This window comes from Sodiomyces alcalophilus (assembly GCF_042370955.1).
Source record: "Sodiomyces alcalophilus JCM 7366 unplaced genomic scaffold ACRALscaffold_6, whole genome shotgun sequence".
NCBI classification, from domain to species: Eukaryota; Fungi; Ascomycota; class Sordariomycetes; order Glomerellales; family Plectosphaerellaceae; genus Sodiomyces; species Sodiomyces alcalophilus.
Window position 1 is genome coordinate 402,557 of NW_027263537.1, and position 13,462 is coordinate 416,018.

General features: G+C 55.7%; 4 protein-coding genes across 4 annotated transcripts; 2 read left to right on the forward strand and 2 right to left on the reverse strand.

Annotated features, from left to right (window-relative positions):
- Positions 1 to 1,279: 1,279 nt before the first annotated feature.
- ACRALDRAFT_1075919 (glycoside hydrolase family 3 protein) lies at positions 1,280 to 4,737 on the forward strand. The gene is made up of 2 exons (XM_071018446.1): positions 1,280 to 2,525; positions 2,596 to 4,737. Exons 1-2 carry the CDS (start codon positions 1,600 to 1,602, stop codon positions 4,499 to 4,501), a joined length of 2,832 nt encoding a protein of 943 aa, XP_070873020.1. The 5' UTR covers positions 1,280 to 1,599; the 3' UTR covers positions 4,502 to 4,737.
- A 1,718-nt stretch (positions 4,738 to 6,455) lies between these two features.
- Positions 6,456 to 7,319, forward strand: ACRALDRAFT_1069913 (uncharacterized protein; the record flags this gene model as incomplete). Its single annotated transcript, XM_071017714.1, has 4 exons — positions 6,456 to 6,539; positions 6,572 to 6,585; positions 6,623 to 7,012; positions 7,148 to 7,319. 4 exons carry the CDS (start codon positions 6,456 to 6,458, stop codon positions 7,317 to 7,319), a joined length of 660 nt encoding a protein of 219 aa, XP_070873021.1.
- Positions 7,320 to 7,400: 81 nt separating this feature from the next.
- Positions 7,401 to 10,244, reverse strand: ACRALDRAFT_1062967 (uncharacterized protein). The gene is made up of 2 exons (XM_071016702.1): positions 8,351 to 10,244; positions 7,401 to 8,241 (listed from the first exon to the last, which is right to left on the reverse strand). The coding sequence occupies exons 1-2, from the start codon at positions 9,890 to 9,892 to the stop codon at positions 7,945 to 7,947; spliced, it is 1,839 nt and encodes a 612-aa protein (XP_070873022.1). The 5' UTR covers positions 9,893 to 10,244; the 3' UTR covers positions 7,401 to 7,944.
- A 364-nt stretch (positions 10,245 to 10,608) lies between these two features.
- ACRALDRAFT_1081223 (uncharacterized protein) lies at positions 10,609 to 13,204 on the reverse strand. Its single transcript, XM_071019119.1, has 5 exons — positions 12,707 to 13,204; positions 12,265 to 12,542; positions 11,674 to 12,189; positions 11,262 to 11,599; positions 10,609 to 11,176 (listed from the first exon to the last, which is right to left on the reverse strand). Exons 1-5 carry the CDS (start codon positions 13,112 to 13,114, stop codon positions 10,935 to 10,937), a joined length of 1,782 nt encoding a protein of 593 aa, XP_070873023.1. The 5' UTR covers positions 13,115 to 13,204; the 3' UTR covers positions 10,609 to 10,934.
- Positions 13,205 to 13,462: the final 258 nt, after the last annotated feature.

Genomic DNA, 13,462 nt, shown 5'->3' on the forward strand with positions numbered 1-13,462 from the left:
AGATAGAGATCAGCTGAAGATTACTAATCTAACATTTGCTACGGATTAATTACTCCGTACTGCACATGATACATGTACGGAGTATACGTTGTATATGTTTCCGCAAACTGGGAAAATCTCATATACAACGTACAGGCAGGATCCGTCCATTGTTTAGTGAAGCTCAGTCCCAAGACCCTTTGACAGCTAGGCAACAGAGAGTACTGTAATTTGGATCCTAATATAGGCTTTTGGGCTTCCGCTTGATGGCTTATGAGCCCTCTAAATCCACATCACCACGTCTGGCAGGAAAGACGGTATAGAAGCTGATTGATAAGCTCAAAGCACAGTCCGAGGCCTATGAACCATCTAACGTACGAAGTAGTCCTACACAATTAACAGACTTCTGACCAAACTCATGTCGCCTACCAAATGCATTGAAGACACAAGTTCGTCGGCTACTGGGCCGTACGTTGTACAAAGCAACGCAAGTGGCATCCGCGTGTCGCTAGTCGTGATATTTGTCCGTGTATATCTCCGTAGACAGCATGTTTTCAACCAGGACTTTCCAAAAGCCAGCACTTGATGTGGGGATGGAGGTCCTAACAAAGCCGATTCACACAAAGTCGAGAGCGGTGGCACTCAAGACAGTGCAGGAAATAAAACTCTTCCACATTGTCGACGCAGTCGAGGACATCCCGGTAAAAGACCCTCTCTCCTCGAAACATTTTGCCCGGAAAAGAAAAAGAAAGGAAAATCGAACACGAAAAACAAAGAAACAAAAACCATTATTGTCAGTCGACACTGTGCAGCCCCCAATCCGACGAGGTTTAGCCGGGTGATGGGTGTCTTACACAGTGTCAAATACTCCCGTTTCAGAGGCCACTTGCAAAACCCACTAGGCCCGAAATACCGGGAGTCCGCGCCAATCAACCCTGTTACGTACGTCAGTCGCTAGGTCGTCTGGCACTCGGTGAGCTGTCGTGGTACCTCGCACGGTGTGTATCTCAGGCTTTGGAGATTCCAAGGCGAGGACTGCACAGTGCGTATAGTGGAACGAAGATGAAGGCCGGGCGGGTGAGCGGGGGGGAAGGAACTCTCCACTGTAGCTCCCCCCGCCCCCCACTGTGACACTTGACACTGCAGCGCCAGTGGTCGCTGGGACCTTCTGTTCGGCACCTCAGTCCTTCCACCAGGAAGGAGCTGAGCATCTCGACAAAACCCCTTCGGTTTCTCTTCCTTTTCATTCCCCCACTCTTCCCGACTCTCAAATATATTTCTTCCGACTCTTTTTCTTTTTCCCTCTTCTCCCTCTTGGACTTTTGTCTCTCCTATACACATAGTATTCGGAGTGAATTGGGTTATCGGTTGTCGGGTCCTGCACACTATTCTTCGTTCCAAACTTGAGCACGAGGAACAACGCATCGTCAATCCGCCGGCCGGAACGGTCAATCATCTTCTAAGCGGCCCTCGATGATCTCGAAACGACAAGGCGAACTCGCTTGACCCTCCATATTTCCACCGAACTTTCTCTACCTTGGTTGTGGTCTCGACTCTACCAATTGGTTTTCAGACTACCTTCCATCCACACACACCGCCGTCTCCAGGCTCGTCTCGACCATGGATCCGAGCAGGAAAGGACTCCTGTCCGATGACGGGGCTAGACGCCGTCGCTCCCAGGACTCCGACTCCGACATTGACGCCAAGTCTACAGCCACATCTACAACACCCGCTTTCCTCGGCGGCCCACAACCCAGTCTATTGGACTCGCTTCGCAGACCTTTTACCGGCCGCTCAAGATGCTGCGTGATCATCACCTGCGTCCTCCTCGGACTCTGGGCCATTCTCAGCGCCGGGGGTACCATCTTCTACACCAAGTACAAGGAAGCGCCGCCTACCGGTCAGTCGCCTCCCTGGTACCCTGCTCCAAAGGGCGGCACCCTCAAGTCCTGGGCCGATAGCTACAAAAAGGCCGCCGACATGGTCTCCCGCATGACCCTGCCCGAGAAGGTGAACATCACCACCGGAACCGGTTGGAGGATGGGTCTGGCCGTTGGCACCACCGGCCCGGCCCTGAACGTCGGCTTCCCTCAGCTGCAGCTTCAGGACGGGCCCCTCGGTATTCGCTTCGCCGACAACGCCACCGCCTGGCCTGCCGGCGTCACCACCGGCGCCACCTTCAACAAGGAGCTCTTCTACCTCCGTGGGAAGGGCCATGGCCTCGAGACCCGTCAGAAGGGCATCCACGTCCTCCTCGGCCCCTGCATCGGCTCCCTCGGCCGTATGCCCGCCGGAGGCCGCAACTGGGAAGGTTTCGGCGCCGACCCCTACCTCCAGGGCATCGCTGCCGCCGAGACCATCCGGGGCGTCCAGGAGCAGGGTGTCATGGCCACCATCAAGCATTTCGTTGGCAACGAACAGGAGCATTTCCGCCAGAGCTGGGAGTGGGGCCTGCCCAATGCCCTCTCCACCAACATTGATGATCGTACCCTCCACGAGCTCTACGCATGGCCTTTTGCTGACGCCATCAGGGCCGGTGTTGCTAGGCAAGTCAACCTCTTTTCTATTCTTTTTCTTTCCTTCGTTTGGCCATACTAACGTCGCCTTCGCCTTCAGTGTCATGTGCTCCTACAACATGGTGAACAACAGCTACGCGTGCGACAACTCCAAGCTTATGAACGGCATCCTCAAGGACGAGATGGGTTTCCAAGGGTTCATCATGTCCGATTGGCTGGCCCAACGTTCCGGTGTCGCCAGTGCCCTGGCCGGCCTGGACATGACCATGCCCGGCGACGGTCTTCTTTGGGAAGATGGCAAGTCCCTCTGGGGCGCCGAGCTGTCGAGAGCCGTGCTCAATGGCTCCGTCCCCGTCGACAGGCTGAACGACATGGTCACCCGTGTCGTTGCCGCCTGGTATCAGCTCGGCCAGGACAACAAGGAGCTCTACCCCGAGGAGCTGCCCAACTTTTCCTCGTGGACCAACGACAAGATGGGCGTGCTCGCTCCCGGCAGCAAGACTCCGCAGGAGGAGTTCGAGGTCAACAAGTTCGTCAAGGTGCTGGAGCCGCACAAGGACCTCGCTCGTCAGGTCGCCGCCGAAGGGACCGTCCTCTTGAAGAACGAGGGCATTTTGCCCATCAGCAGGGACGGCTTGATCGGCCTCGAGCAGAAGAAGCTCCATGACGGCAAGCTCAAGGTGGGCATTTTCGGCGAAGACGCTGGTCCCGGAAAGGGTCCCAACTACTGCAAGGACCGGGGTTGCAACCAAGGGACTCTGGGTTCGGGATGGGGCAGCGGGTCCGCCGAGTTCCCTTACCTCATCCCGCCCGTCGACTCTCTGAAGAGAGAGTTTAACGACGACAAGGTGACCATCACCGAGCATCTGGACAACAAGCTCGACTACTACAAGAGGAACCCGTCCGTCCTCACGGACCAGGACATTTGCTTCGTCTTTGCCAACTCGGACGGCGGCGAGGGCTTCCTCGCTTGGGGCAGCGTCGGTGGCGACCGCAACGATCTTTCGCTGCAGAAGGGCGGCGATGACCTGATTGAACACGTCCACGAGAACTGCGGCAATGGCAACGGAGACGTCATCGTCGTCATTCACTCGGTCGGCGCCGTTGAGATGGAGCGCTGGATTGAGCTGCCTCGTGTAAAGGCCGTGCTGTACGCCAACCTCCCCGGCCAAGAGAGCGGTGACGCCCTGGCGGAGCTCATCTTCGGCGACATGAACCCGAACGGCAAGCTGCCGTACACCATTGCCAAGTCGCTCAAGGACTTTGGCGAGGCCGGTCAGATCATGTATCTGCCCAATGGCATCGTTCCCCAGCAAGACTTCAAGGAGGGGATTTACATCGACTACCGCCACTTTGACAAGTACAACATCGAGCCCCGCTTCGAGTTTGGTTTCGGTTTGTCGTACACGACGTTTGACTTCTCCAACATCAGGGTCGAGACTGTCAAGGACAAGTCGCCGCTCCCTTCGCCCCGACCCGCCGCGAGCGCCGAGCCGCCCACCTTTGACGAGTCGATTCCCGATGCCAAGGAGGCCCTCTGGCCCTCGGACCTTCGCCGGCTGGAGCGGTACAACTATCCGTACCTCGACTCGGTCGACGACATCAAGAACGACCCTTACCCGTATCCAGAGGGATACGACGTCGTTCAACCTCCCTCCCAGGCGGGCGGCGACCAGGGCGGCAACCCCGACCTGTGGGAGACGTACGTGACGGTGACGGTCGATGTGACCAACACGGGTCCCGTGGCCGGAAAGGTGGTGCCCCAGCTTTACCTGTCGTACCCCGACACCGAGCCCGAGATTGACTTCCCGGTTCGCGTCCTCCGCGGGTTCGAAAAGTTCAACCTGGAGAAGGGCGAGACAAAGTCGGTCTCGTTTGACCTGACGCGGAGGGATCTCAGCTACTGGGATGTCGTGCAGCAGAATTGGGTCATGGTCACCTCTGGACAATACTCGTTTTCCGTTGGCCAGAGTTCCAGGGATCTGCCCGCTGTTGCGAAGTGGTAAGGAGCGAGCTGCGTTCAATGAATAAAAGTGTACGGGAGATATGTAGTCATGATTCGAGGGGCTTTCATGGGGCGGGAAAAGGGTATCAATATTTCGAAAAGATATCTGTACAGTCGAATTACGATGAATGAGGGACACCAAACGTCCACACTTTGCGGATTGGGAACCTGAAGAGATTGAGGTCTGTCTTAGCGAATCAATTTTTGATACCAAGTTGCCTTCACACGATATCGTCCTAGGACCCTCTGCTAACCTTTGGGAGGCAGCCCGTACGCATTGGCCGAGCCCCAGTTTGTCAAACGGGTACGCTGAGGGCGAAATAAGATATTTCCGGTTGACGTGAGATTCATGAAGGCAATTCTGGGCTCTTCCGTGTTGTCGATTGTTTGAGATGTGCAGAGTATTATCCGTGGGTTGAAATGGATGAGGTTCAACGAAGTAAGCATGCTGATTCATCAGTCAGCGGTGCTAAAAACGGACATGCTAAGCCACAACGGGCTGGTCTGTGCTTTAAAGTTGCGGGTTCCATCCCCCGCCAGCGTTTGACGGAGCAAGCCACATGTTAGGTTGGGCGCCTCCAACGTGGCCGATGTAACGCGACCGCGCTTATAAGCGCTCTGTCCAATAAGATATGAGGCATTGCCGAGCATAGAGTGGGGGGTTGGTTGCTCCGCCACGTCTGAGCTTGTTGACTTTTCTTGTCCTTTCTCCTCGATGTCGTTTTCGTCTCGGCGGGCCCGCAGTCTCACTCGACGATGAGTTTACATCGCCTTTTGGCTTTTGACGATCTCTCTCTATAGCGCTCGTAATGACTTGTGTTTCAACGACCGTCGCCTTCAGTGATGTCAGTAGGAGTCGAGCTCTGCCTCGCTCGGACGAGAAAGACTCGTTCCCTCCGGCACTTGCATGACCCTTTCCCTTACTGTGACTCCCAGGTGGAAAGATCCGGCCATGCATTCGCCTCATACGGACCCCATGTTTCAACTCAATCCCGACGGCCATGTGCAGGGTCGACTACCCCAGTGGCCAGAATCGCAAAGGGTACTCGGGGTGGCGTGGTCAGCGAGTTACCCGCCGACCGCCGTGGGATGCGCGGACAGCCACGTGCGGGATACAGCAGCCCACTCCGTTCCGAAAATTGAAACCTTACCTCCACGTGGGGCTCTCGATCATCCAGCCCTACTACTGGTGCATCGTGACAGGGACCACGCGTGGGCTGCGAGATAAGGTAGGGTATCCAATTTGGGACCTCCCCACGGCCGATCCTGGTCCTTGGCAGCCTGTTACTACGAACCCGCCTCTCCGGTCATGTCATTCATTCTATGCCCCCGAGTCTTTCGGGTCGTGAGGATCCCCTGTCGGTTACTCCTTGTGTTTTTGGTTACATTCTCAGTGGTCTTGGCGGCCAGGTCTATCTGTAGACTCCAGGGCCCCTATCTTTATCGTATCCCATCGTTACGGCTCGTCGCCGATTACTGGCACTTGCCGGTTTCACTTTGCATGGCCGAATACTTCATACACTAAGCAGGGGTCGCCAATCCTTCTCTCCATATGGAACGTTTCCCGGGCCCCGACAACCGGTTTTAACTTTGGCCTTTTCGGCGTGAGATGTCCCCTTCGCCGGCGGTCTCCGTATCATCGCCTTCGCCCTTCCGTAAATATACCATCCTGCAATCAACCACAAAGATGTCAGTGTTCGCGAGTATTGCGGAGGCCTCTTCTTACGGAGGAAGAGGGCTTGGATCTATATCAAGGAAGACGACCATGATATAAGGTTCGTTGAATTTGACCCCAACATGGTCATTCGATGTAGCAGCACAAAACAGAGATACGACTGATCAAACCGTCTCAAGATTTGAACCGGCCTCGACGTTTCTTCCAGTGCTTACGCCCACTGCAGAACAAACCCTCCTAGGACTTTCGATTATTACGCAGCATCTCCTTCCACTTCATCATGTCTCCTCATCCATCCTCCGAATCGAGCAAGCAGAGCTCCGGTAGCAGTTGCTCGTCGCGACCAGGGTCGAGGCCTCTCCCGGTACGTACATCATCTGCCATTGCGGAATGCAGCTATATCATGAAATGTACGGCCCTATGAATCACGTTTGAAAACGACGACAGTCTGGAGTTCTACTGGAATCTCGGGTTTACGTGGACAGGCCGGGATACAAGGGCCAAGGCTAACTCACTATCCCAGAAACCGCTTCAGGAACTAGTCGACTCGCTCCTCACCCATCAAGTCAATACCCTCACGGAACTCTGCCGCATAGAGAGAATAGCAGCCGCCTGCGTCAGGGCTGAAGATGCTCAGGCGTTCCAGGAGCCCATGACAACGTCGTGGAATTACTACGTCAACAGCAACCAGTTCCTGACGGAGCTTCAGGGGCTCACTAGATCGTATCCGTTCAACGGGGATATAGTTCGTGACGCACATGTTCAGGTTTGCAGCGACCCGGATTCGAACCGCAGCTGGAACCTTGCTTGGCTGGTCTTGACCAAGATTAAAGAAGAGTACGTTGACGTTCCCTTCTTGTCTCCTTCACCTTTCTACTTTGCGTCCATGACTTGCTTGTCAAAGCAAAAAAAAAAAAAAAAAAAAAAAAAAAAAAGCTAACTCTTCGGTCCGGTGACCGCTTCGCCGAACAGGAACCTGATTCCCGGGTACGCCGTTCTAGAAGCAAATAAGCCCGAGATGTGGGGCGGGCGAATCCCGTCGCCGGAAGAGGCGCAGCAGCTCCGCATGCTATTCGAGGACCACTGGACAAGGGCTGTGGACCGTATGCTCCGGCATTGGACGAGCCCACCGACTTGGTATTGAATGGAACGACCGTCCGTACGAAGAGAGTGTCAAAGAAAAGGGGAATTATTCGTACACTAGGTAAATACACTGGAGTGTAGGATGAAACCGGGTTGGCTTTTAGTCTTTCTTTTTCTTGCTGCTTCATTGAGACGTGCATAGCCTGGGCGACAATGGTCTGAACTCACTACATGAAATTATTACTATACAGTCTATACTAGACGTTTCCAAAATGTCTGCACGCCGGCAATTCATCTTCGTGGTCTTCCATTATCTAGCGTACCCCCACCCATCTGCCCCCATTTAGTTCGGTACTTCTCGTACTCGGTACAGTGTAATTCCTCTTTCTAGCTTTGAGGCTAGTGTTCTGGAATTCCCACCTGCGCCACGGAAACCGCCGTAACGGCCCGTCGTCGCGTTGTCGGTCATACTGTACGGGTATCAAAATGTAAGACGATAAATGTAGTCTAACACCTAGAGCCGTCACGTACTCCTCTAGCTTTAATGCATTGCAGTCCCTTCTTGTTCTCCGTCCAAACGCCGTCCAAGGAAAAAGCGTAAACGAACATGTCTCATTCATCCTCCCATTCGTAACAAGTACATCCCAATCATAGGTTCCGCCCGGCTTCTATACGCAAAGGGCACCCTATGGCCGGTTCTCTTCATCCACCGAATCGTGATCCTCGTCGTCATCGCCGTTACCCACCCAGTCATCACTCTCCAGTCCCCGGTTCTTGATGAGCAGGGAACCGACCCAGCCCAGAAAGGCAACGCCGCCGAAGATGCCCCAGGCAAGGGCCTCGCCTTTCGGTTGCACATCCATGGAGAGCGTGAACAGGGCGCCGGATAGGAACGGGCCCACACTGCGGCCGGCAGCGGACAAGGTCTGAGCCATTCCGTTGAGCGTGCCGAGCGTGCCGTTGTTTGGAGCGCAGTTGGTGATCTGTCGGACAGTCGAAATCGTCAGTGGATGAAGATGAACAAATAAGAGAAGAAATAGGAGTGGACGGGGTTGGATAGTTCAGGGGCATTGGAGGACCAAAGAAACTCACCAGCAACATTACACACGACAGTCCTCCTATGGCGCAAATGTTCTTAAAGATCAGCACAGCTACGAGCTCGGCATACAGCCAGCCCTCTCCCGTGCCAATACCCAGAAGGGGTTCGTCGTCCCGGTAGCCAACCCAGGGCATGAGGGCCATGCTGACGGCGAGACCGCACAGAGCGATGCGGTAGGTCCCGAGGTTCCCCAATTGCGTCTTGACGTACTGGAAGATGAAGGCCTGGAACACGATGGTAGCCATGCCGGCAATGCTGAGGATGGTTCCGATGATTCCGGGCGGCAGGTCGCGGCCGGTGGGGGGTTTGGCATGGGCGAAGATGGGGTAGAGGCTGTTGAAGGAGATGTTGGCCAACTGGAAGACGAGGTAGGTGACGAGAACGAGGACGGTGTTGCGGTCGAGTAGCTGGCGCCACGTGGTGTGCTCTTCGGGATCCTTGTCGTCGTCGGGGTTTCCATTCGCCGCGCTGGGATGTAAAAGCCTCTCCGATCCATGTGATGCCCCCTGGCTCTCCTCTCCCTCGTCATCCTCGTCCTCATCATAATCATCGTATCGTATCACGGGGCGCGCATCCCGGCGAGGCCAGCGAGTGCTCCAGCTATTACGACGGGGCGGGTCTGGAGGACCCCAGATCTTAGCCCACGCCTTCTGAAGCCACTGCGGGACCCACGTCTCTGGATGCAGCCCGTCGAAGCTCTCGAGAGTTTCCTCAAACCAGAAGGCCACGACGACGACGCTGAACAGCAGCAGGATGGCGCTGATGAGGTTGGGAGCGAGGTACGGGTATGCAGGGTAGAACTGGCCGACTAACAGACCGCCGACGGCCGGGCCAGTAATGCTGCCCAGGGAGTAAATGACGGGGAGCCATGTGAAGGCCCGGCTCTGGTTGGAGCGGTCGGTGACCTCGCCGAGGACGGTGGGGACGACGGCGGCGTTGCCGTTCAGTAGGCCCATGGCGACGTGGACGACGACGACCTGCCAGTAGGACCGGCAGAAGCCGAAGGCGACGAAGCAGCACATGAGGAGGAAGGTGCCGAGGACCATGGTGGGTTTGCGGCCGACGACGTCGGAGAGGTAACCCCAGAGGAGGTTGGTGGAAAGCTGGGCGAGGGCGAAAGAGGAAGCAAGGATACCGACGTAGAGGCCGGCCTCTTTCTCTCCCAGTTCCGGGAAGGACTCGACCATCTGGGGTAGATAAGGGGAGATGGAGTTGAGGGCAGTCTGCTCGGCGAGGGAGAGGATGGCGAGGAGGGCAAGCTGGCGGATGGGTAGCGGCGTCTCTTCGTGGGGTGACTGGTGACCGGAGGAGACACCCTCGTAGTCCGGGTTCCCATGCCGGGGGGTCCGCGCACCCGGCGTCTTGGGGGAGGGAAGTGGGAAGGTCTGGTATCGATACGTGGACTCTCGGCTGAGGAGAGGCCGGGGTTGACGAGCGCCCTCGAAGCTCGGCATGGGCTCGCCGGCGTGGAAGGAACCCACCCGCGACTGAGAAGCCGCTACGCGGCGCAAGTCGGGACGACGGCTAGGTCTCATGGTGTGTATACGTTGTATTGTTTACGTTGTATTGTTTCTTTCTATGTCCGTACTGGCATCGGCGGCGACAGTAGTGATGGTGTCAAGCCGCGATGGCGGACCTGAGACGGCAGAAGAGCGAACGGAGCGGCGTTTGGTCGTTATCGGGGGGAATGGTCGCGGCTGAAGATTTCTAGTCGGTCTTGGTGTAGGTACGAATAGGCAAAAAGAGACTGTAGCACAATTGGGTTAATGGTGGCGAAGTTGAAGGAGCCTTGAAAATGTCGACTTGGCCTGATGTTTTTTACCTACCACGAGTTTCTTTCGTCTCTCTCGAGCTACGAGAGCCCGAAGAGTAGGATGGGAGAGATTGGGAGTGATGTGAGGAGGAAGAAAAAAGAAAAAAAGGAAAGGATGCGCGTCATGGTCAGAGAAGGAGGAAGGCGGGGCGGGGATCTGAGCTATGGCGGCACCTGACAGCCTACAGGGCCTTCAACTAAGAAAGAACCAATCCGAACGCGCGATTTGTGAATTGCGGAGCTTCCTTCCCGAGGGTCTGTGCGCGCCCAGACTACGTCATACCAAGGTGGGCAGGCAAGCACGCACGCACGCACGGTAGTCTAGGTACGTTGTACTTAGGTACTTAAGGTAGCTACGCCACTGTACCCATGTACCTTATCCCAACCCCTTTCCATCTCGGCCGTCTCGATTCCTCTTCCCTAATAAACCACGTTCGACAAACCCAACAACTACTACTCTTGACTAGAACAAAACAATCTAGAGCTCGCTGTTGGAAGGACCATTGACTCACCCAACTCGTCATCTTGGTGGAATTCCAACGGAATGTTGGTTTGTCGAACGGGGCCACGGGCGCTAATCAGGCCCAATTGAACGCCGATGCTTCACAGCGCAGGATGTTCTTGACGATGACAGTGTCCGGTCCGAGTCATGCTGTTGCATCTTTTCCCAGTCGATTTCTACCTACTCAACTAACCATCGACCGAATTGGTATCCCACTTTGCTGCTTCCCATATCCCCAGCTTCATGAGGACACGAATCCTACCTAAAACACATAGCGGAAGGTCAGGTTCTCCCGGTCCGTCAAGTCTTCCCAAGCGTGCACCACGTAATCCTTGCTTGCCTCCTGCACGCCGGCAGCGGCCAGGGCATCCCGCTTTTTGTTCTGCCGCACAAGGTAGAACCGCAGCCACACAATCACCAGTACCAGGATGCTGTAGCAGCCCAGGTGCGTCGCAAAGGCGATATAGTACCGCGGGGCGTCCCGGGAGAGGAACACCTGAGGGCCTGGATTGGGAGAGAGTAGGTTAGTATATGTGGGAGGCTGGGAAAGAGGAGACAAGAGAAAGGACCAGGGGAGAGGTTTCTTCACCGATTGCATTCCCGGCAGCCCAGCAGATAAAGTTCAAGGCGACAGCGACAGTCTTCTTCGTCTGGCCGGCGATGTTCCGCGAGATGAGCGACAGGGCCAGCGTCTGGGCGGCCCAGAAAGAAAGGGTAATGTAATAGCTGACTGTCATTTGAGAGCCGTCAATGTTTATCCAATATTGCACCGATGAGTCCGCTGCTCCCAAGGGAAAGACCAGAGTATGAGACATTCGGACGATTCGAGGGGCATTATCGACTGGGGGCAACATACTCAAGAGTCCAATGTTCCGCGACCGGCCTCCTTTGGGAACCGTCATGAGCAAGATGGTGCCGACGAAGGACCTGATGCCCCCACACTCGGGTTAGTCGGCCGGGAGTCCCAGTAGGATGGAATTCGGGAGCTTAGGCAAACATACGGAATACAATAAACAAGCATGATCAGCAGGTTCTGGCTCGTCTTCTTGACCAGCCAGTTGGAACTTATCAGGACAATGATGATATAGAAGCCCAGCACCATGGCGAGCAGCTGGGTCTCGAGGACGGAGAAGCCAAAGCTGTTGATGATGATGTTGGCAAAGGCGCCGAGGCCCGAGGTCGGGAGCGTGGTGCAGATGGAGATCATGCAGTAGCCCCAGACCTGGGGGTCCGTGAGCCCTTCGACAAACTGCTTCTTCTTGAACTCGCGGTTCTGGATGCCCGTCTGGTTGTCGCGCACGCGCTCCACCATTTCGTGCTTCTCCTGTTCGGTGAAGCACTTGGCCCGCATGGGCGAGTCGGGCATCCACCACCCGACCCAGAAGCCGTAGAAGACCGAGATGACGCCGTACGACAGGAAAAGCCACTGCCACGACTTGAGGGGGCCCGAACTGATCAAGCTGAAGCAGTAGGCGAGCAGACCGCCAACGATTTGTTGTGCGCCGTTCATCATATACCTTGGGCGCACACGTCAGCTCTCCCGAGGGACCAACAGAGAGATGTAGACTCCCAGGTCTCAAAGCATGACGTACCAGTAGGTAACTCGCGCGGCCTGTTCCTCGCGGCGGTACCACATGGATGACAGGAGGACAAAGGCGGGCTGGCAGACGGACTCGAAAGTCCCGAGGAGAGTGCGGACGATGACAAGACCAGTGAAGTTGCGGCAGGCTGCGTGACATGCTAGAACCGTGCCCCAGGCGATGATGCAGCCGCTGAGGTACTTGGCGATGGGCACACGAGCCAGCAACCAGTTCTGGGGGTATTCGACCACGAGGGTTGCGAGGTAAATCACGGTCGTGAGCCAGGAGAACTGGTTTCCCAAGACTGTTAGTTCCACTTTTACGGTCCCGTTTTCCCCTTTTTCCTTGTCCATTTCGTGGACTATACGAATTGGACTGTACGAAACGGACCATAACGACAGGGCCGGGCGAAAAGGGGGCGGGCGAAATCTAAACCAAAAAGAGAGAAACGCACTTCCTGCTTCAAACCGCCATTCTGATCAACCAGTCCCGTGTCTTCGGGAAGACCCATGATGGAGGCGAAGGAAATGGTGCCCTTGTCGATGGCCTGGAGGAAGTACGTCAAGATCATGACGACGAGGACGCGGCGGTCGACCTTTCGGCGGAGCTCGTCGTTACGTTCCGGGGAGATGTAGATGCGATCCTCGGCGACATACTTGGCCAGCTCCTTGTCAATCTTGCCGTATCGCTGTTGTTTCTTGTGGCCCATGTCAACCGATCGGACTTCCGGGTCCTCAGCATGAATGGTTTCGTCCTTGTCCTTCTTCTCGCCCGAGCCGCGACCCTCGTGGACGTCGGAGCCAGCATCCTTGGGTGGAGAGGAATTGGCGGTGTTGGGGTCGGGAAGCCCGGCGGAAGACATGCTAGCCGGAGGGTATGGGCAAACTGGGTGATAACTGAAGGAGGGAGGTAGAGGTTGTCTCCTTTGGGTTTTGCGACCCGTGAAACTGGAGAGAGAGGGAAGGAGGGAGAGAAAGCGAGACAGAGGCGAGCTTGTTTATGAGTGAGTTCTGGCAACATGACGAGTGTCTCCGACTCTCCGAGTCCTGTCCCCCTCTGCTTTTCCCCGCCACCATCAAACTCATCCCTGCTCGGAGCTTGCCAGCCAGCTTTGATGGACAATGACCATTCAACCCAAGTTGGAGTGCTTCTGTACTTCGCTTGCACTACTTTGTTTGTACTCTGTGCATTCGGTAACAGAGACGAAAAG